General features: G+C 32.2%; 1 protein-coding gene across 9 annotated transcripts in view; it reads right to left on the reverse strand.

Annotated features, from left to right (window-relative positions):
- Positions 1-23,338, reverse strand: part of Stag2 (STAG2 cohesin complex component) — a 135,287-nt gene that overhangs the window by 16,346 nt on the left and 95,603 nt on the right. For all 9 annotated transcript variants that reach the window (XM_087199769.1, XM_004860021.4, XM_087199772.1 and 6 more), the window contains 14 exons: positions 22,351-22,462; positions 18,666-18,783; positions 18,171-18,274; positions 16,775-16,867; positions 16,556-16,645; positions 15,801-16,004; positions 14,126-14,196; positions 13,726-13,813; positions 13,554-13,634; positions 11,345-11,437; positions 8,372-8,546; positions 5,173-5,312; positions 3,539-3,640; positions 667-815 (listed from right to left, as the gene is read on the reverse strand). In XM_087199769.1, coding sequence (XP_087055895.1) covers positions 667-815; positions 3,539-3,640; positions 5,173-5,312; positions 8,372-8,546; positions 11,345-11,437; positions 13,554-13,634; positions 13,726-13,813; positions 14,126-14,196; positions 15,801-16,004; positions 16,556-16,645; positions 16,775-16,867; positions 18,171-18,274; positions 18,666-18,783; positions 22,351-22,462 — 1,620 coding nt within the window. The remainder of the gene's footprint in view (positions 1-666; positions 816-3,538; positions 3,641-5,172; positions 5,313-8,371; positions 8,547-11,344; positions 11,438-13,553; positions 13,635-13,725; positions 13,814-14,125; positions 14,197-15,800; positions 16,005-16,555; positions 16,646-16,774; positions 16,868-18,170; positions 18,275-18,665; positions 18,784-22,350; positions 22,463-23,338) is intronic.

Below are 23,338 nucleotides of genomic sequence, written 5' to 3' on the forward strand. Positions count from 1 at the left end.
CTAAGTAGGCAAGAGGAATAAGGGAGACATAAAACATGGAGCTTTCAATGAAAGAGTTTAAGCCTCTTAAGTTTTCCCTAAAACGAGGTTCTTTTTAACCCATGGGGAAGGGACAAAGAGGTTTAATATACAAATGTTATGTTAAAAATCTAAAAGTATTCAATATTTTTAAAAGTTTAACTGATCACAAATTGCATGCCCGATATAAAAATCACATGATTTCCAATATTGATTAGGGGAAGAAATTATGCAAACAAAAAGGTTGATAAAAACAAGAAAAAAGGTCACTGCAAAATAGAATGCAGAACTAGAAAAACTGGAGACAAAGGAATCAAACCTCAAATATTTCTCCAATCTAGCAATGCGATTATGACAAAAAATGATGAGACTTTGTAATGCCTGATGAATACATGCTGCTTTGCTTCTCATAATTTATAGATATTTTACTGTTTTAATTAAAACAAAGACTTTCTTATGAAGGGAGTTTCAGTCCTTACGCATTTATTATGGTAAGTGAAACAGCATTATAACCGGTTCTTAAACTTAAGATAAAATATAGATTTATAAAAGTAATAAATTTAATTTAGTTATCCTAAATGAAAGGGCTAGACACAAAAATCTCATGATTAAAAACTACAGGTACTGAATAAAGTGTTTGGAGATTACTTGTGTAACATGGCAATGGCTTCTCTTGTTTTCAACTGATCAAGTCCAAACGTTAAAGCAAAACGTCGAGCAAGTTCTTTTATGCCGCTAAATGTTGAAGATGATCTATCAAAATTATAGCCATTTTCCTGTATCATTTCATTAAAAAGCTGTTTGGAAAGAAAGAAAGCATGTTAAAGTTTTTTTTATAATTATAGATTAACATCTTTTAAAATATGAGGATTTTCTACTTAAAATGTAGGTGGTCAGTAAATTAGGTACAGTGTTTTATCCTAAAACATGGATTTTTTTCAACGTGACATAAACAGCCAAAGGACCAAAATTTGAGCACTTCATATATTTAAACCAGAGGTCAATATTGATTTTAGAAACTCTTTAGATTAGTTTTCTCAGAATGCTATTCTGCTAGTATTAATTGGGTATTATACTGAGCATACGAAAATATAAAGAAAACCCACTGAATTGCTAAGCAACTATGACCTCATATTTACTTTTTTATGGCAGTGCTGGTGGATCATACCAGGGCATCCCACATTCTAAGTTATTATTTACAATTGGGGAATGAATTTGCACAGCAAGAACTTTCTTCACAAAACAAAGAACAACAATAACAAAAAATTTTTCATGATAAAGTAACAAAAGCTTTAAATTTTGAGGTCATTTGACTACACAATTCAAATGATAGGATTTTTCCCATAACAAATAAAATTTATGTGTCATACTATATAAAAAATATTTCAGTGCTACTTAAACTGCCAAAAATTATAAAAGATCTGAACATCAAACAAAAAGAGACCTTGATTAAATTATGGCCCATCTATAAAATGAAATATAATAGTTATTAAAAATGCTGAAGGCTAAGCCAGGTGTGGTAATACATGCCGCCAGCTACGTGAGAGTCTGAGGGAGAAAGATCACAGGTTCCAGCCAGAATGGACAATTTAGTGACAGCCTGTCTCAAAATTTTAAAAAGATCTGAGGCTATAGCTCAGTGGTAGCATAAATGCTTAGCCTGTGGCAAACCCCACAGTTCCATCCCGGGACCACAAAAACCAACAATATTCAGAGATAATTAAATCAGTACGTCAAAGAGATATCTGCACTCATGTGTTCACTGTACTATCATTCACCAAAGCCAAAATATACAACCAAGGTATGTATCCATCAATGGATGAATAAAGAACATGAGGTGTGCACACACATATACACGGAGAAATAATATGTAGCCTTCGAAAGATGGAAATTAAGTCATCTGCAAAAGCATCTTTGAAACTGGAGGATATTACATTAAGTGAAATAAGTCAGGCACAGAAAGACAAATACCACATAATTTCACTTATACATATATGGAACCTATAAAATTTGAATTCATAGAAGCAGAATAGAATGATGGTTGTCAGGGGATAGGGCAGTGAGACAGAGGGAATGAAGAGATATTGATCTAAGATTATAAAGTTTCTGTTTAGATAGACTAAGTTCTGGGGGTGAGTATAGTTAAGAATAGGGTATTGCAAGGCTTGGGGTATGGCTCAGTAGTAGAACATATGCCTTGTGCAAGGCAGTGGGTTTAATCCACAGCACCACAAAAGAAAAAACAAGAAGAAAGTATAATTTGGTATATACTTGAAATTTGTGGAACTCAAATTGTTCCTAGGACAAAAAAGCATCCAAAATAATGCATGTTAGATGTAATAATTTCACAATGTATACATATATCAAAACTTTATGTAATATGTTGTAAATATATATATATTTTGTCATTTATACCTTAATAAGACTCGGGAGGAAATAAACTCCTTACATCTCTCCAAATATTGTATTTCTGAAACTTTTAATAGCAAGCAGCTATTACTTTATAGCAAAAGAAAGTTAATACCCTTTTAAAAATCTTTCAAGTTTTATTAATTTTAACAAAGAATATGTAGATTGCAAATGAAATTTAGAACTTCCATGCTAATATTTCTAATAAGCAAGAAAAGTTTATCAAAGGGAATTGGGTGAAGTATGTTTTGCATGCAAATTTTGTCTCTGAAGACAAAAGTATTTGAAGCAATAATTTTCCGTAATTAAGCCTGTATTGCCACTGTCAAAATAAAAAAGACTGCTGTGCTTCGGTTGTAAAATTCTTATGTGCTCCCCAAAGTCTGGAAATACATGAAGAAAAAAATAAAATTCACTTGACATTGACCCAAACACAACTGCTAACACTTTGGTAATTATTTTTCCAGATAGACAGACATATATACAGTTTTATAAAGATGCCATTCCTATTACGTTTTTCTTTTATTCTTAAACTATGTATTAAAAGATTTTATACTTTAATGAATATATATCTACACTAATTTTAAGTGCTACATAATAGCCATTGTAGGAATGTACTGTATGTTGATCTAATATCCTATTGATAGTTTTGGATTATTTCTAACTTCTTGCTATTATAAACAATGTTGCAATGTATAAACTTATACGCCAATTTTTACAGATTTGCTCTATTACTTTAGAATACATTTTAAAAAGTAAAATTGCTGGCCAGGGATTTAGCTCAGTGGTTCCGCCTGCCTTGCAACCACAAGGACCCGATTTTAATCCCTGGTACCAAAAAAAAAAAAAAGTAAAATTGCTGCCTCAAATGGCATGAATGTTATAAATTTTTACATGTATTACCAACCTACCCACCTACCTATTTTTACAGCTAAACGGGCTACAGGTCTTCTCAGTCTTGCCAGTCAGAAAACAAATAATTATCTCATATTTCTTTGTCTATCAATGAGGTTGAATAGTTTCTATTTCTACATTTATGAATTATCTATTGCATCCTTTGCCTTATTAAGTGTTAATGATGTTAGCTAAGCTGGTACTCTTAATGTCTTACCTGTTGCAAACTGAGAATAAGGGTCTTAGCACACTGAATTTTGTCTATTTGCCTCGTTTTACTCATTGTTTCTTTGATGATATCTCCATAATCATTATAATACTAGAAAAGAAATTTACACAGATTAGTAGAGTTTTATCTCTTAATACTATTGCACAATAAAGCTAATATCAGGTTAGGCCCATGAGCATGTCACTAAGAACTATATGTATCTGGCAAAATTAGGCCCTCAAAGACATAAAAGAATGTTACTGTGGGCCAAGGGGTTTAGCTCAGTGGTGCAGCTGCCTGCCTCACAAGTGCAAGGTCCTGAGTTTGATCCCCAGTAGCAAAAAAACAAAAAAAAGTGGGGGGGGGGGGGATGTTACTGAAACTTTAAGATTACTTCTAAGCATATAATTCCTAACATCAGTCAATTCAGAAATACAAAACAGTTAAGACCTAATCAAATTAAACTCGAAGTTTTGTTTTAAATAAAGTAGACATGAAATAAAATAATTAGGTCATACAAAGTTTCAGAAGTAACAGGATATAAACAATGTTCTCTTTATAAATTATAAAACAATGAATGTAATCATGTTTACTCTCAAACCTAATTCATTGCTAATGGGGATGTAGGCCATGAGCAGCATATAACTATTATCCTGATTTATAGACACTAACAGGTTGTAAACAACATTTAAAATAAAACTTGTTGTGACATTTGCGCTACATATTGCACGCGAACTTTTTTTCTAATTTAAGATGGTGATCAAAATACATGAGTATTTGAGATAATAGGCTAAACATGCCCCTACGGCTAATTACTTTAATCCAGAATACCTAAGTATGTAAGTTTAAAATTTGTTAAATAACTTCATAAACTTTAGTTTAAAAATTACCATGCCAAATGATTTAAGTTTCAAAATAATTTTCAGTGATGCCATGGCTCTTTCACATAGCAAAACATTACAAATAGAGGACTACGTTCTGACAAATTTACTAAGTATATCTTATTTGAGGGCAAAGGCCTTAAAAACTTTCTATGTATAATTGGTTTTTGCTTAATATTTAAAATATCAACTTACCATATTTAGTTACATCCTATGTAACTAACCATATCCTCTCCTACTTCAAATTAAGACTATCTCCTACATTTATAAAATTTATGAATAATCTACTATGAATCAAGTCAGATTTTGAAAGCTAAAAGGAGTCTTATAGGTCCTGTGAAGTGAAACTAACAAAGAAACTCAGGATGCAAAAGGTATTGAGTGACTCAAGTTCATAAGCTCCATAGTAACCAAGTTAAAACTGCCACCTAGGTCTCCTGACTCCAAATATAACACTTTTTAATGCTAAATAAAGCGGGGGGGGAACATCTCCCTGTTATCTTCAGCTAAATCACAAATGTAATTTTCTTTTCTAATAGTTACAGATAACATCTAATATTCCCAGTATAAATGATCACAAATGAAAACTCCACAAATTGGAAGACGGAAGATATAATAAAATGTTAAATATTTTAAAATACACATATTTTAAAGGAAAAGTAATTTACTATTTAAAAATTTCAGTAGCAACCAAGCATAAAAGCCTGTGTTACAATTTAAGCATTTAAAAACTAACATGTTATACCCATTTTTCAACTTTACCTTCATATACTGCTTGAAGATATCTGCAGCTGTATTCATCTCTACCACAGTATATACAATTAGCTTACAAAATGCTGCAAGTAAGTTTCTCCTCTTGTGCAAAGCTTCAATTTTACTGGCTTCATCCTCTTGCTGACCATCTAGGGAAAAAGTGTCAAAAACTAAGATATTTTAATCAATCATTTTTAATTCATAGTACATTCTAACCATTTTATTGGCGAGCTTAAAAGTGGAAAAAACAATGAAATCAGTTACACTAAAAACTATTTTTGTAACATCAAACAATAAATTAAGAGGATTGTTTAGTGAATGTGAAACAGAAATAGTGAGTCAGAGGAAATGATGTTTAGGGAAGTCAGGCAAAGCTTGCCCAACACATTCTTATACTTCCCTGACAAGATTGTTTGTCAGTGTGATCAGCATATTCAACATCTTTTGATTAAGGCTTCTTCTTTCTGAAATCAACCAACCTCAAAATTCTCTTATTCCTTCTCACCTTCCATTCTATTTATGTACTCCTCTTTTAGATATATTAAATATGATTCTATTGCCCTGGCCTAGAAACCATTCTGTCTTTTCAAGATAATTTCACATTTCTCTGTTGCCATCCATTATGGAAAATCTGACCATTCAATTTCAAGAGGACAGACTTATTTTTAAATGAATAGTCAAGGAAGACCCACTGCAATCCAAGGATTGCTTCTAATCATCTGATAATTTAAGTAAAACTGTGTTGTGTTTTACATAAAAAGCTGTGTAGAGAATTTTCTTCTAAATGGAATTCAAAAACAAAATTACTTATTTTTAAAAACATCTATCTCTATAGGGTAAAAAAAATCTTATTTCTTTACATTTTTTGGTTACTGGTTTTTTAGTGACATTAAAGATTTGTGTATTTTGTTAGCCATTTGTAGCTCATCTTTTGTAAATACTTGGTTCATACCTTGTCACTTCAATTTAAGATTCCCAACATCAAAAAAATTAAAAAATTGTTATTTACTGATTTACTTTTTGTTTTGTTTTGATTTTACCTTGCCACTTGTAATCCTTGGCAATTGCTAATAAATTAAAACCAGAAACATTTTCTTGGTGCTGAAAATTGAACCTAAGCCCTCAAGTACACTAAGCACATGTTGCATCATTGTGCTATACTCCCAGTCCCTAAAACCAAATTTTAAGAATAAAAATTTTAAAAATTAGATATCACATGTTTTCTCTCACATGAAAAATCTATAAATGAAAAAATACAATAAACGAGAGATGACAGGAAACAGGAAGGTAGAATTTTAGAGACAGGGAAGGAGGTCGGCGGAGGAAGGAGGAAAGGGAAAAGGAGTAATGGGGTAGAAAATAATCAAAATGCTAAATGCATCTACTAATATATCAAATTAAACCCCACTATTCTGTATTACTGGTATGCACTAGTTTTATCATATGTTCCAGTATGTCAAAGTCATTTGCTTAAATGCCTAAAAGGTATCGTTCACTCTTTTAAAAGATCACACTGAACACATATAAGCTAATCTTTTCTTGACAACTCTCATTATACTGGCATATTTCTACATGATAGTGTTTCCAAGCATTGCTTAGCACCGCTCACAAGAACTAGAGGCACAGACTTCTTTCCCCTACAGACTAAATTGCCCTAATTTAAGAAATTTAAACTCTACTTCTTATTTTTTCTCTATTTCTTATAAAAAATTAGCCATCGTGAGCCGGGGATTTAGCTCAGTGGTGCTGATCCCTGCCTTGCAAGCACAAGGTCCTGAGTTCTATCCCTGGTACAAAAAAGAAAAGGAAAAAAGGAAGAGAGAGAGGAGAGGAGAGAGAGGAGAGAGAGGAGAGAGAGGAGAGGGAGGAGAGGGAGGAGAGGGAGGAGAGGGAGGAGAGGGAGGAGAGGGGGGAGGGGGGGAGAGGGGGGAGAGGGGGGAGGGGAGGGGAGGGGAGGGGAGGGGAGGAGAGAAAAGAGCAAAGCAAAGCAAAACAAAGCCAAGCCATCTTTTCTCTTATGGGGATTAAAGAATGCAGAGAAGTATCCAACACAGTGGACCTTTCATAAGTGTCAGTTATTATTATTATAGATTGTCAGTGTCTTTATTTCTTTTTTAAAAATCTGAAAGAAATATGACTATATTTCAGATCCATTTCAGATATTAGCTTGTATCAAAGATGCAGACTAGTTAGAACTTCCTTTACATACCCACATTTTGTACATGCCTCCATTACATATTAACTTGCATTGGAACTATGTTTTAGATGTCTCATGCACTTGAGTTTACTTCTTGAAAAGACTCTCCCCTATTTTCATATATATGGCATCTAGCATATTGCTGACCAGTAAATGTTTGTCAAATGAATAGTAAGAAGTACAACTAAACTAATGGCTAAGAGTAAAAGGTGAGAACTGAAAGCATAAAAACTTTACTACACAAATTCTTAACACCTGTTTTGGCTACTCTGACTATCTCTGTCACATGCTGGGTAAGATTTTAGTGTGTGAGCACAAAGCACTTCACTGTTATGTTTTAGACTTAATATACACGGATGTGTCAATTTATATATAGATAGATAGATGCTGATGTTTTATTTTCCTTCAAGTGTAACTTCATATTAAAAACAAACCCAGAAGTCAACAAATATTATTGCTGTTCCAGGACCTCATATTCAAGTAAGGCAGCTGTGTATGTAATTAGCATGGAAGAATAATATAACATTAGGCAAATTTGGTTTAATTATTGTTCTATGAACATTCTGTACTATCCCGACTGCTACAAAGAAGTTTTTAACATTTTGCTAACGTTCAGAAATCACAGTAAAACTCTCAAAATATGAAAACTTATACAAGTATACAACAAAGTCACTTAAATACTTTATTCTCAAATTATCTGAAACTGGTCTTACCAATGGAAAGAGGGTATAAATTTTACTGAATATCTGTAATACGCTTAAGCACTATATTAGTCCCTTTGTTCTTCACAGTTCTATGAGGTAGGTAAAAACACAGGTTCAGGACTAGTAATAAGCTGAGATCTAACTTGAAAGCCTATGCTCTACAATAATCTAAAAGAACACTAATGTGTCAGAACATACATCTGTGTTTTATGTTTTAAAGTAAATTGTAATGCAAGACTATAACACCACTGTTACTTTGACTTATGGTGTTCACAAAGATTTAACAAAAGCATAGCAATAAAATTACCTGCACTATTGTTATCATCATCTTGTTCAATGAAGACATGATCCAAAATAAAGCTGAGCAACTCAGACTGCAATGAAGAATCAGGAGTGTAAACTAATGGCTCTAACATGTCTCGTCCTCCTGACATAATCTGATGGCTGAAGATCATCAAAATATCACATAGAATAGTGAAGGCCTATTAAAATAAAGGAAGAGGATGTTACAAGGTTTCTTACCAAGCGTATATCTTCTATATTTAACACAGAATTAAAACCCAACTTTTCTATATTTGAAAATGAAGAAATTCATCCTTTAGTGCTCTAAGATTTTAAAGTGATGAAATATAATTTCTATAAAAAGATTACTATATTTACATAATGCTTTATTATACAAGGTATTTCACAAACATTATTTTCACCAATTTTATGTGGCTTATACAATATGTTAACACTGCCAGAATATGCAGTCGGGAGGTTTTCAGACTCCAATTTCCTACTCTGCACTATACCAAAATGTCTCATGGTATTCATTCTCAAAAATAATACACTGGGCCAGGGATTTAGCTCAGTGGCGCCAAGCCTGCCTTGCAAGTGCAAGGTCCTGAGTTCAATCCCCAGTACTGGGGGAAAACAATAATATATAAACTTGGTACCATTCATTGTCCTATTGAAGAAAATAATGTGTAGAAGATGAGTAGTAGAATAATGATTTAAAAATATATGGTATTTTTTAAAGCACTGCCTTCCATTTGTATAGTGATTAAGTAGAAACTATATACCTAGGTATTACATAGAAGGCAATCCAGAAAGTATCATAATAAACATAGAGCTAAAATTACATAGCAAAAAATTTACTAAAAACTGCTAAATGGAGTCAAAGAGTGGTTTAGTCAAAAGATAGCTGCAAAAACATAATTATCTATTGGGAAAAAGTAATAAAAATCTTTTGGGTCACAAAGTTAATCAGAAAATACATTTAACATAAGACTTACTGGAAAGACAGGTTATAACATATAACACAAGGCAGATTTTAATAATTTTTCCTTATCAGAACCATATTTACTTTTCCTCTTTATTATATGCTTTTGCTTCTTCAGTCTCTTCATTTTACTAATATAAAAGTAGTTTATACCTATAAGGATATTTCAGTTTATAAAAATTTACAACATAAAATAAAAGCAAAGTGTAATGATATTTACTAATTAGGTTTAGAGGCAGGTCAAATGGGATGCCCAGGTCATATTCCTGCTAGCTATTAAGAAAACTGATAAGCAAACTAACAATACCATAATTAATCTAGAAGACCTAACAAAGAGATTTATATTGGGGGTTATAAATGATAACTCACAAGAACTATATGTTAACATTATAAAAATTAGAAACTTGAGGATTTTGGTCACAGACATGTGCATGTGAGATGTATTTGGTTGGACCTGTGGTTGAAATAATATTTTAATAGAATAAATCTAACTTCACTTTACTACTATCAGAAATTTTGTGGGCCAGGGATTTAGTTCAGTGGTTCTGCTGCCTGCCTCTCAAGCATAAGGTCCCGAGTTCGATCCCCAGTACCAAAAAAAAAAAAAAGAAAGAAAGAAAAATTCAATAACTGCATTTTGACCACTGAATATCTTCTACTTTATGTATGCCCAAGTATATATTTACAAGAGGTAGAAGAGGAAGTTGGAAATAAGAAAAAATAGGCTAACAGTTGGCATTGATTACAAATTTTTAACTATAAAATATGTAAATTTTGAAATTATTAGATTTGAGCCAGACATGGTGCTGTACACCTGTAATCTCAGGTACTCAGGAGGCTAAGGAAGGAAGATCACAAATCTGAGGCTGTCCGGAATAAAAAATTTTAAAAGGGGGCTGGGGATGTAGCTCATTCAGCAGTGAGGCACTGGGTTCAATCCCCAGTACCAAAATATAAATAAATTGAATTAAAAACACTAAGGATGTAGCTCATTGACAGAATGCTTGCCTAGCATGGGTGATATTCTGGGTTTAATTCTCAGTACTAAAAAGAAAAAGAAAAATGTTTTGATATTTTAATAAAAAAGACAAATAACAAAAGGATAATTATATTTAAAGAACTTTCTTGATAAATTTAAGAAGCAACGGGCTGGGGATTTAGCTCAGTGGTTTCGCCGCCTGGTGCACAAGCGCAAGGACTCGAGTTCGATCCCCAGTACCAAAAAGAAAAAAAGAAGCAACTACACTCTTAAAGTAGTACCTAACGTATCAGTTTCCAAATATAGCCCTTGGGGTAAGTGATTATTCAGATTCTACACTAAAAGACAAAGTTTAATTTATATATAAGTCAAAAAAACTTGAAATCAAAAGCATTTTGACTACACATTAGTATTTCCTATGAAATGTTTATCAAAATATCTACCTAACAGAAGCATTTATAAAGCATATTCCAAATGAGCTCAAAACTCTCAATAAAGAATTAGAACTGAACATGACTTTAGTTCCAGATCAAACCAGGTCACAGTCTATTTTTAGAGTTGAGAAAGTTGGCAATAATGAAGGAATATAAGATGTGAAGGTAGCACTTGGATGGAAGATAAGTAATTAATTTTTATTTCACATAAAATCAGAAGAGGCATAAATGTCAACATCTGATATACTCAGAGATGACAAAACCTCATGGACATTTTTCTCCTTGAAGCAAACTTGTTATACTTGTTCAAGAGTGACTTCTATAATTTCATAGACCTATAATTCATATAAGTGAATTTGTTTGCCATTTATGTCAAAAAGAAAATAACATAAGTACAATATGTAATCCATACTGCAATTATAAACTCTTATGAATTGATAAATCAATTTTATTATCTGCAAGCTCAATATATTAATCTGCTTTTTTAAAAACATGGTATATATAGACAGACACATTTCTACTTTGCTGAACCTTAGTGTTAAATTTTCTTATTAGTTTAGATTTACAAAGGCTGCTTACAAAAGATCTATAGCAATTACTAACCTGTTCTTTAACAGTAGTATTCACATTGGTCAGGTAATGCTGACATATCTGACAAAATACCCTCATCTGTTTCTTTAAACGCAGTAAATCCTCCTTGAAAAAATTTAACATAAACAGTTTAAGATGCTGCATAAACAACTCATCCACAATATTTCCTTAAAATGTTTTACATTACAAAAAACTTTATTAACTATACTTGAGCATTTGATTTAAATTTCTTTATAATTAGGAAAAAACGGGACTATTTTTCTTACAAATCTCATCAAACTGGAGCCTTCAAGTTTTAAGTATATAAATGGATAATATCCTAAGTAGTCATGGTCATTTACAATGAGAAAACGAAATTATATGTGACTGTATTTTTATTAGTCCATATTAGTTATAAAATATAGTGGGCTTCATTTGGCATAGGAGTACATGGATATAACATGTATGGTTATATTTAATAAAGTCACCAGCTCAGAATACTTTAAGAGAAAAACTGCTCCAGATTCACTTTATTATATGAAGAGTGAACACATGAATCAAACAAAGTAATTTTAAAAAGAAATAGCACCTATAATCCCAACACTTTGGGAAGCTGAGGCAGTAGTTCTGCAAGTTTGAGCTCAGTCTGACAATTCAGCAAGACCTTGTCTCAAAATAAAAAATAAAAAGGGATGGGGATGTATATCTCAGTGTGAAGACCCTGGGTGCCATCCCCATATGGAGGTGAATGTGGATGAGGGTGGATATGGTATCTTCCATGTGTTATTTTGACAGATACCAATTATACTGATTAAAAAATAAGGGAAGGGGTTGCAAAATCAGGTATTTTTTGTTGTTGTTTTTTTTTGTTTTGTTTTATTTTTGTACCGGGGATCGAACTAGGGTCCTTAGCTTGCGAGGCAGGCGGTGGAACCACTGAGCTAAATCCCTGGCCAAAATCAGTTTTGTAGTATTACTATAAACTTTGAAATGACTCAAACATACACTAAAAAGTTCAATCTTATATTTCTAAATATCTATCAATTTATTTGAAATACAAAATTATTCACAAAGACTGTCCACATTGTTACAACCTTTGGGCCATCTTCTGATACTGAATGCCAAATGACAGAATATCAGTACCTATTGAGTATATGTAATAGAAGTTAAATAAAAATATTTAACTGGAAGATCACATGTGATAAAAGCTCAACTAAGTTTTAGCGTCAGTTATTTTACTCATCTTTTCCCTCTAAAATATTGCCTTTTTTCATTTTAATTTTCAGTTTTTCAACTTAAGTAATCATACACTAATGTGATTACTATTCCTACTATCACTTTGATAACTAATTAAATAAACTTCTTTCTGAGTGTTTGACAAAAGTACATTATTTTAACAACAACCCTCTATTGATTTCTCAAGAAAAAAAGTCTATTTGCAGATATTAGCAGCATCTTAAAATTAAGCAAAGAGAAATTCTAAGAATTTAACATTATTCTATGGATTTAGGCATTACAAATATATTATCAAGGCTTTCCTTTAGGAAAAAAAATACGAACATCTAAATATGTAACTCACAGAAATCGCTTTTTATAAAAATGAGCCCAAATAATGTTGAAGGCAACATCAACTACTGATGGTACAATGTTTAAGCTTCCAATTTGCAAATAGAAAAAGTAGTCCTACTTAATTCAATAACTTGCGTGCATGAGAGATTATGGGTAAAATTTTAAAAGCTCCATGTCCTAGCAATTTGGTACATTATATTCAATCAGAGAATGATTTCTCATGAATTTGGTTTATCAATAGAGAGATCTGAAAAATGAAGGTGAACCCAAAATAATAGCAGGGCTCAAGACAATTCAGGGAAGCTGACTTATGATCTTTATGCAACAGTTGTATCTATTTGTTTGAAAGGTTCTTGGATATGCTTTATATAAACCAACCTTTTTAGCTCTACTATCCAATTCTGAGAAGAGGTAAAGTCATAAATTATACCACTTACATGGGAACAATTTTAATTTAAAATCATAACTCGAAACAAACCATATTAAAGCCCTTTCATTGAATATACATCAAACTAAGAACTGGATGTTTTTTCAGGGTACATGTTGAACTACAGATTAGAAACAAGTACAACTACAATGAAATAACTAGTCTTATTAAAGATGTAAGTTTGCCATAAACCATAAATGATATTTCATCTTAAAAAAAAAAAAAACACTGGTGAACACCACAAACCTTTGTAGAACTGCTTTCAGTTATCTTAGCAAGCTGCCAAAGGATTACATAATGAGTACACTGAAGTGCATGAATAACAATCTGTAAAACAGAACCAAGAAAATACAGATAAAATTTAAGTCACAGCCTTCATTCTCAAAGTTAAATATATAACTTGTAAATAAATAAAAACCTGCTCGGGCATATCTCCATTTTCAATTCCGGTTTTCAAAAGTTTGTAATTACAAGCAAACAAATCCCACTTGGAAAGATCATGAGCACTGTAAAAAACAAAACAAAAAAGAAGTTATGTTAAAAAACTAAGCCAAATCATAACTCCTTTGTACTTGACTGTTAACAGAGCACTGCTAAGGTAAACATGCCAAACATTTTAACACGCCACTATAACAATAATTTTTTAAAGTATGTTAGATAATTTTTCAGTCACTCTCAATTTAAAACATGACTTTACCAGGTACTTTCTTATGAAAAGCAAAAGAAAGCTAATAAAGAATTTAAAAACATAAAAACCTATAAAATATGCAAGCTGATTTTGCAACAGTTTTAAGAAATCAAAAATATAATCAACTTACTTATGAAATGCAGTGATTCTCTTCAATGTTGACAATACCTGGTAAGCATCATCTTCATCAGGTTCTTCGCCCTATGAATCATGATTGCACATTAAGAACCACCAAAGTTAGGCCGGGGATTTAGCTCAGTGGTTTCGGCGCCTGCTGCGCAAGCACAAGGACCCGAGTTCGATCCCCGGTACCAAAAAAAAAAGAACTACCAAAGTGAAAAATCATAGGCTATCAATATAGTGATATTACCATGAAAAGTAAAGAATAACATAATAAAAGCCACAAATTAGCTTCATCATTCAATACCTAGATCTGGCCAAATTTAAGGCCATGTGGCTAGGGAACTGAGTTAACATAGGTTATCACAAGTACAGTACATTCAAGAAGCAAGAACAGTAAAATTTTTCTCCCCTTTTTGGTTAAATAATGACATAAAACTGTAGATATTTACTATTTCACAATAATAAATGCACTAGAGCATTAAAGAAAACATTAGATAATAAGAGATTATAAAAGACAACACCTAAATTACAAAACCTAGGTACACTAAACATGGTGTTAAAAAGATATATTGGACTAATCAGAAATAAATGGAATAAACCCTCTGAACAATGAGTAGATATGCTAGTTTTCTGGGTTATCAACATTTATTAATATACTCTTCAATACAAGGTAACTTAAGTTTGGGGAAATTTTTATGAACCTTACTACATGAAACATAAAATTCTTTAAACACTATTGAATCTACTATATTGAACTCCAGGTCTCTCAAAAACACACTTGTTTCTAAACTTTAATATTTCTACAAATTAAGCTTAATTAACAAACTATTGCTTGATTTTAAATTAACTTGTCCTAATCACAATCATATTCAGCCACCAAGAGTCATTAAAATTTTTAACTAAGAATGTGATAATTGCAGAACATATTTGCACAATCCTCCCATTAGTAAAACTTAATAAGCCTAGAGTAATGTTAAACATGTACCCATACACCTAAAGAACTTGATAAAATTAGAAAAATGGAAATTACAAAGTCTGTACGATTTTTGTAGCATTAACAAGAAAAATGATGTGGAAAAATCTAAATGCATTAAGTTGGTAATTATGACTATTTCATTCAAATAAATTATAATACAAATATGTATTTCTTGAAAAAACAATTACAATAAAAATATAAATATATTTGAGTGTCAATGCTCTAAGCCTCTTTGGATATATAATAGAAAAAGGTGGAAAACTCCAAAAGCAACAGTGGCTATAATAGCAACTTATTAAGGCTCTATAATATCAAAGACCATAATTGCCTTTCTCTAAGCAACACTGCCAAAACACTAAGAAACTCCCTGCTTTCTGTAGCTAGTTGGTCTCAATCTAGCTCTACTTTCCTATTCCATTAATACTCTATTCCCAAATAGGCTCATATTCAACTAAAAATAGAAAACAGTCTACATCATTTCTTGAAAACAAGGGAGAAATGCTCATTTTGCTTTCACCTTTTCCAAGACACAAATTCATACCCTTTTCCTATTTTGGTGGAAAAGTAAGTCTGATGATTCACAGGATTGAAAGCCTGAACAACTTTTCAACATACTGCTAGACTATCACCAGGACTAATACTGAAGTGACTAATTAGTTTACTGGATGGGAAAGGCCCAACTTACAAAATTACTTGTAATACATACTTCTTGTAGAAAATCCTCAAGAAGCCGGTTAAATTTATCTGCCAATTCATCTATCAGTTGACTTCTTGAAATATCTACTCTGTTGAAGATTGTGAATTCTTCGTTACAGAGTGCATGGTAAGTTTTAGAACATGCTTCCAAAACATCTGTATCTGTGTGCTTCTCTACAATATTTCTTATCTGGCGCAGTAAGGCATCCAAATGCTGCAAAATAAATTTTTTTCATTAAAACTAAGTTACCATACCACCACATTGAAAATTTTCAAATATACTAATTTTACAACATAAGGCATACATTTTAAATTGTTTTCTAAACTAATAAATAAATAAATAAATAAATAAATACACTGATAAATCCATACTTATTTATTCAACATTACTGGGAATAGTATTACCTCATAGGGCTCAGGTAAGAATGTTGATACACATAAAGAACTTACACAAGTTCCTAAAACATATTAAAAGTGTTCAATGATCTATTGACTTCATTTATTTTGTACTTATCATTAAACAGTGTAAGAAAAAAAAACACTCATGACACATTCCCATAAATTTAGAATGAAGGTACAGCTATGGGCACGAGGCAAAGAGAAACCTCATTAGCATCATTCTCTAAAGCCAACTGCTTTAAAATATAGAAGATACAGGCTTCATTAAATATTACAAAAATATATTTTAAAAATATAAGCGAACAATATGATGAAGTAAAGTAACATTTTCTGTTTAAGGTTTTTTATTCACCAAAATTATCTTACCTTTTCTAATCGACCAGTGGTATATATTTCCAAATCAAAGTACTGAGGCAACTGCAACAAGTTAGTCACCTTTTCTGCATCTACAGAGTACTTTGAAATAAAAAGACCTTGTTAAAAACATCACAATAATGCTAAGTAAACACTGTAATATTCGCTGTGGCATTCTGAAAAAATGACATGTCATTCCTTAGTAATACTGGGATATAAGCACAAACATACTTTTGCTAATAACTGAGGAAGGGCCACAGCAAATAGTTCAGTGATTTTTGTCCTGTCATCCAACTGGGTCTTCTTCTCCTTCGCTGTCAGCACCTGAAGTAACACAAAAACTTTTATAAGAATTTACTAAGCCCATTAATACTGTTAAGTGTTCAAGTTTTAGTACATACAACGTAAGTAACAAAACTATATTTTAAATGATGGATACAAAAATTTCTACTATAAAACTTTAACCCTAAAAGTAATACTAAGGAGAATAACTTCTTCCTTATTTAAAAACAAAACACACAACGAAACCACAAAGCCACCTGTAATTAAAAAGAAAAACAACTGAGTAGTTGTAGAGGAAAAATCAGCACCAAATTAGACTAATCAACTCTACCTTTAGGTAGAAGGGAAAATAGGAACAGGAAATGTATTTTGGGAGTTTATATATAATGAAATTGAACAGCATTCCAGCTTGCTATAGACTGTGGGTCATGACACATGAGATGAATTCAAAATAGTAAGTTGCAACTAGTATTTAAAAACAGCAATATAATAATTTTTTAAAAAACAGAAATAGGGACTGGAGGTGTAGAACACTTGGCTAGCATACACAAAAGCTTTAGGTTTGATCCCTGACACAGCAAAAAAATTAATTTACAAGTAAGAAAATGAAAAATATAGAATGTATCACATACTGTTTCACTACTTTTACATGAAATTCTCTTTTAGTTGTAAACAAATACACATATATTCACATATACTAAGTCATAATATAAAAATATATTTTTGTGCTTAAAAATAGATCAAAAGCCTGTGGAACTGTCTATATAAATTATAAATACAAGTGAATTCTGCAATAATTCATTAAAATTTGACCCCATGATATAGCAATTTCCAATTTTAATGATTAGTTTATCTCCCATTTTGTGTCTAATTTTATAAGAAAAAGAAAGCAAAGCTATAAATAAACCAAAACACACAAATGCACCAATGGTGCATTACATTCAATCTTGAAGGCAGGGACTCTCAATCAGTATTTCATGTGGTAACAAAGAACTCATGAAAATAATTACAATTTCTCAAATTGCTAATGCTTTAAAATTTCCATTGGCCGGGAGCAGTGGTGTACCTGTAATCCCAGCACTCTGGAGGCTGAGCCAGGAGGATCTCTGCAAGTTCGAGGCCAGCCTGGGCTACATAGTGAGTTCAAGGCCAGCCTGAGCTACATAGGGAGACCGTCTCGAATGAATGAATGAATGAATTTACACTGAACACACACACATATATATGAGCAAGTCTCTTGAAAAAAAATATCAAAAATTTTTGTTCCAAGGTTAAAATTGGATTTTTTAAACAGATACTTAGAAAAGAAAAACACTATTTAGAATATTGAAAAACATTAGCATACCCTTTTTCCTGTCCCTCTTCCCACAGGAGGATGACATTCAGCAGCTTGTCTAATAGTACAAAGCATTATTTCAATCAGAGCACTCTCTTGTCTGTCTGTTAGTGCTGAAAGAAATTAGAAAGAGTTAACCTATTTCTTCTCCCTACATGCCACTTGTAACAATTATATGTTTCTTCTGCCTATGAACAAAATCTGACCTAATGCACTAAAGAAAATACCATCACTTATCAAAAAAAAGATCAGAACAAGTTAAACCTTCCTAAAACCCTTAGCATTCCAAATCTGACCACCATTTATCTACATATCTAAAGAAAAGATGAACCAGATACAAAAAAATTTGACAGTAATTACATCTGTCACACAATATTCATGTATATATAAATAAAATTCTGCAAAGTAGGTTTTTGCATCAACTATTTTAACATTAACAAAACAAGTAAAATCCATTTTCAAAACTGTCTATACAATAAAAATACCATCATTGAATATTCTTACCTTCTTCCCCACTAAGTGGCTCCTCTAGCAACAAGCTATTCATACATTCCCAGTCTTTCAGCAGCTCAGTAGCACAGTCCCACATGCTATCCACAAGGTATGCTGCATGCTCATGCAACTAAAATTTAAAGAGCAATATGCATTGAAACAAATACCATACTAACAACTCAGAAGAATAAAAGCTTTGTTGATGCCATGTACAAACTCTCTAATTGTAATCTTTGTTTGACATAAAATGGAATAAAGGACAGAGAAAAACTGCCATAGCTTGTGTATATTAATTTGAACTTTTTTAGGTAGCATCATTAAATATTTTTCACAATAACGATTAAAACATTAAAATCAAAGTACTTTATAAAAGGATTATATGCATAGCCAGGTGTTGTGGTGCATGCCCGTTATCCCAACACTCTAGGAGGCTGACACAGGATTTAAATTCGAGCCCAACCTGTGCAACTTGGTGACTTAGCAAGACACCCTGTCTCAAAATAAAAAACAAAAATAGCTGAAGGCTCAGTATAAAAGGACTTAGGATAACCCTGCAGGCAGTCAGTCTCTGTCTCTGTCTCTGTCTCTGTCTCTCTCTCTCTCTCTCTCTCTCTCTCTCTCTCTCTCTCTCTCTCTCTCTCTCTCTCTCTATTATATGTATATTGGACCCAATAATACATTAGTTAACTACTCTCAATTCTTAGATATACTGTTATTTTAAATGAATGATAGTGGTTAATTTAAAAACATCAAACACATTTTGAGAATGAGAATTTAATTTATAAGCAATATAATTCTCTTCATTCTGTGAAACCTAAAGGACTCTAGTGCTTCCCACCATGAATATCAAATCCCATCGAGAACATGTTATACACTGGCCTGCCCAGTGGTACAGGCTTGTAGTCAGTCAGCCCATAGGCTGAAGAAAGAAGACTACAAGTTCAAATCCCATCTAGACAACTTAGTGTGAGAACTTGTCTCAAAAGTAAAAAGGGCTGAGGATGCAAGCTTAAAGGCCCTGGGTTCAATTCCCAATACCACAAAAAAATTAAAAAGATCATTCATGAACAGAGGGAATATTCTCAAATGGAATCTGTATACATATATATTTAAAAGATCACTGAGGGCTAGGGATGTGCCTCAGTGATAATATTTACTTAGACTGTATGAAACCTTGTGTTTGATACCAACATATACAAAAATCATGCCCAAGTATCATGGGGATTCAAAGTTGGTTTCACATTGGAAAAATCATTCAACATAGTTCAACACATTAGCCAGGCATGGTAGTGCATGCCTGTAATAGAAGCACTCTGGGAGGTTAAGGCAAGAGAATCACAAGTTCGAGAGAAATATGGCAACTTAGTGAGACCTTGTCTCAAAATAAAAACTAGAATAAAAAAAAAAGGCTAGGGAAGTCACTCACTGGGAAGGCCCTGGATTCAATTCTCAGTACCACAAAGAAAGAAAAATATATATAATTCAATACAATAACATAATGAAAGAGAAAATAATCATCTCAACAGATGTGAAAAAAATAGGGCATTTTTTAGAGAATGCAAATACCTACTCATGCACTCATGATAGACCCTTTTGGCAATGGAAGTAGAAATAAACATCCTCAAATGAAAATAAACATCTGCACAATACCTATAACTTACAATATAGGTAATGTTGAAATACTGGATACTTGTGCATAAGATCAAGAACAATCGAAAGACGTTGGTCGACCCTTACCACTTTTATTTAACATTGTACTGGTAGTCTTAGAAAGTTCAGTTCAATAAGGCAGAAAATAAAAATAAATGGAAAAAAATGTTGGAAAGGAAGAATGAAAAGTATTTTATTTGCAAATGATCTGACTATATACTGTAGAAAACCCTAAGAAATCTACTGAAAAATTACCAAGTGAATTTATCAGAATTGTAGGATAAAAGGCAGTATTTGAAAACCAAATATGTATCTATATGCAGAAACAATTAGAAAATTAAAATGCCATGAAGCTAATTAAATTATAATAGGAACACTAAAAATGAATTTGATCCCTCTCAGAATAGTTTACTAGATTTTCAACTTAGAGGAAATCGATATAAATGCACATCCACAACAATATTAATAGGAGGCATTAACATTTAAGAGCTTCTAATGTGCTAAGTGTGTATTATATATGGATTATCTCAGGGTTACCTGAGAAATTATAACCCACCTTTTACTAGGAAACTGAGGCTTACAAAGATGAAGTAACTGAACCATTAAAGTTACAAACAATAATCAGGGGACAACTGGTAATAAAGCTTTTGTGACTCCAAAATCCGTGTTCCCAGCACTACACATAAAACTTATTTGAGTATCTTCCTAAAAGCTGAAAGTACTTTTTCAACAATTTTGTGGAATGGCTTAGATCTGTTATGTTCAAAGTTGACTGTTACATTGGTACTGGGTTAACTGGTTAACCACATGCAAAATGAATCTAGACCCATATCTCCCACCCTATACTAAAATCACATCAAAGACCTAGAAATTAAAACAGAAACACTAAATCTGCTGGAAAATAAAATAGGTAAAATTCTTGAAGAAATAGACATAAGCAAGGACTTTCTGAAGAGAACTCCAATCGCACAAGAAATAACACCAATAATCAACAAGTGAGAGCACACCAAATAAAAAAGCTTCCGAAAAGTATCAATTAAAAAAAAAAACAAGAGTGAAGAGACAAGCTACAGAATGGGAAACAAATTTACCAGCTACTCTACAAATGACTGATATTTAAAATACATGAAGAATTTAAAAAATATTAGAAACTCCCCCAAAGACACAATCCTAAAATGGGAAACTGAAATTATATATTTCTCAGAAGAAGTACAAACGGCCAATAAGTACATGAAAAAATGTGCAGAATCTTTGGCCATTACAGAAATGAAGAATGGCTATCAACATGAACTTAAAAAAAAATGCTGGCAAGGTTGCAGGTGGGAAAAAGAACCTTTTTACATTTTTTTGTGGGAATGTAAACTAGTACAAACACTGTGGAAATCAGTATGGACATTCCTCAAAAAACTAAAAATAGAAATTCCACATGATCCAGCTATTTCCCTTATGGGTATCTTCTTGAAAAAGTTAAAGGTATCACATTAGAGTAATAAATTCAAACTCATGTTTATAGCAGGACAACTAAATAATTGCTAAATCCTGGAAGAGGCCTGTATGTCCATCAACAGATGAGTGCATAAAGAAAATGTGTCACTTATACACAATGGAGTACTATTCTACTGCAAAGGATAAATTTGAGTCATTTTTAGGAAAACAGACCCACCTTGAGACCACCACGCTAAGTAAAATAGACACAGAAGGTTAAATACCACATGGTTTCTCTTATATGAGAAACTCAAAGTATACATAATTTAAATAGCAAAATAAGACTGATGATAGGAAACAGGGAGGCAGACGTTTTGGAGATGGAAAGAGGGTTTAGAGATGGAGAAAAAAAGAGATAGAGGAGAGGAAAGTATAAAGGATTAAGATGTAATACATAAATGTACCAACTCCCCACAATGAATGTTTTCATTATGTATTGCAAACATGTACTAATAACATTATTTAGAATTAAATAAATAAATGTGGAAAATTTAAGATATACATCATTTTAATGCCTTTTCATACATTCTCTGAATAGAAGTATTTTAAAAAATGAACTAACCTCACTTTCCAGAAAGAAAAATACCAATGTCTTAACAAGGTTGGCATTTGGACCTTGTCTTCCCCTCCTTTTCATTATTCCATCCTCCTCTGGATCTCTACGACTGAAGAGTCTATATACAAAGGAAAATATTTATTTTAAAACAATAAAAAATTCATTAAATAAAATATTAACTGTCAGGATTTCATATATCTAAAAATGGAGAAGTAGGAAACTAAGGTACATTGTTGTCCAATATTAAACCATCAAGCAAATAATCACAATGAACCTTTTTATTCTAGTCTTGATAATACTTTCAAGTCTTCTTAAAATGCCTTAATTATATTAAGTTACAAAGTATTTCTTTTTAGAACCGTTACGGTACTTTACATAAATGTTTACATTGATTAACCTGTAACATTTATGCATAAAAATCTATGATATATGTTTCTCTTTAAACTTGAAATTATCTTTATCTTTTTCTTTCTATTCTTTTTTTTTTTTTTTTTGGTACCGGGGATCGAACTTAGGACCTTCCGCTTGCGAGGCAGGCAGCAGAAACACTGGGCTAAATCCCCAGCCCTTTCTTCTATTCTTCTTGCAACATTATCCTAACTCAACAGGCTTTTTCTATGAATAGTGTGAACAATTTTTCCTCAGATACAGCAAAAGAGAACTAAAATTCTATAATTATTAATAGAAAGTTGTAAGGTGGATGTTTAATACCCACTATTTTTTATAATGAATGCTGCATGCCAAATAGGCATATTAATAAATCTTACTAAAATAATTAGTGTAGTCAGCTTGGTTCAAAATATTCTCTTAAGTCACAGTCTAACATCTGCTAAATGTTTTCTGTGATCAGATATTCATACTACTGTCCATACTTCCTAATCTGAATTGGTAAATAGTTTCATTAAAGAGACCAGGGGCATGGCGGCAGGTGCCTGTAATCCCAGCACTGGGGAGGCTAAGGCAGGAGGATCATTCGAGTTCAAGACCAGCCAGT

The sequence above is a fragment of the Heterocephalus glaber genome, unplaced genomic scaffold, assembly GCF_053883595.1.
Source record: "Heterocephalus glaber isolate CG9 unplaced genomic scaffold, H.glaber_assembly_v1.0 deba00001729, whole genome shotgun sequence".
In the NCBI taxonomy this organism is placed as follows: domain Eukaryota; kingdom Metazoa; phylum Chordata; class Mammalia; order Rodentia; family Bathyergidae; genus Heterocephalus; species Heterocephalus glaber.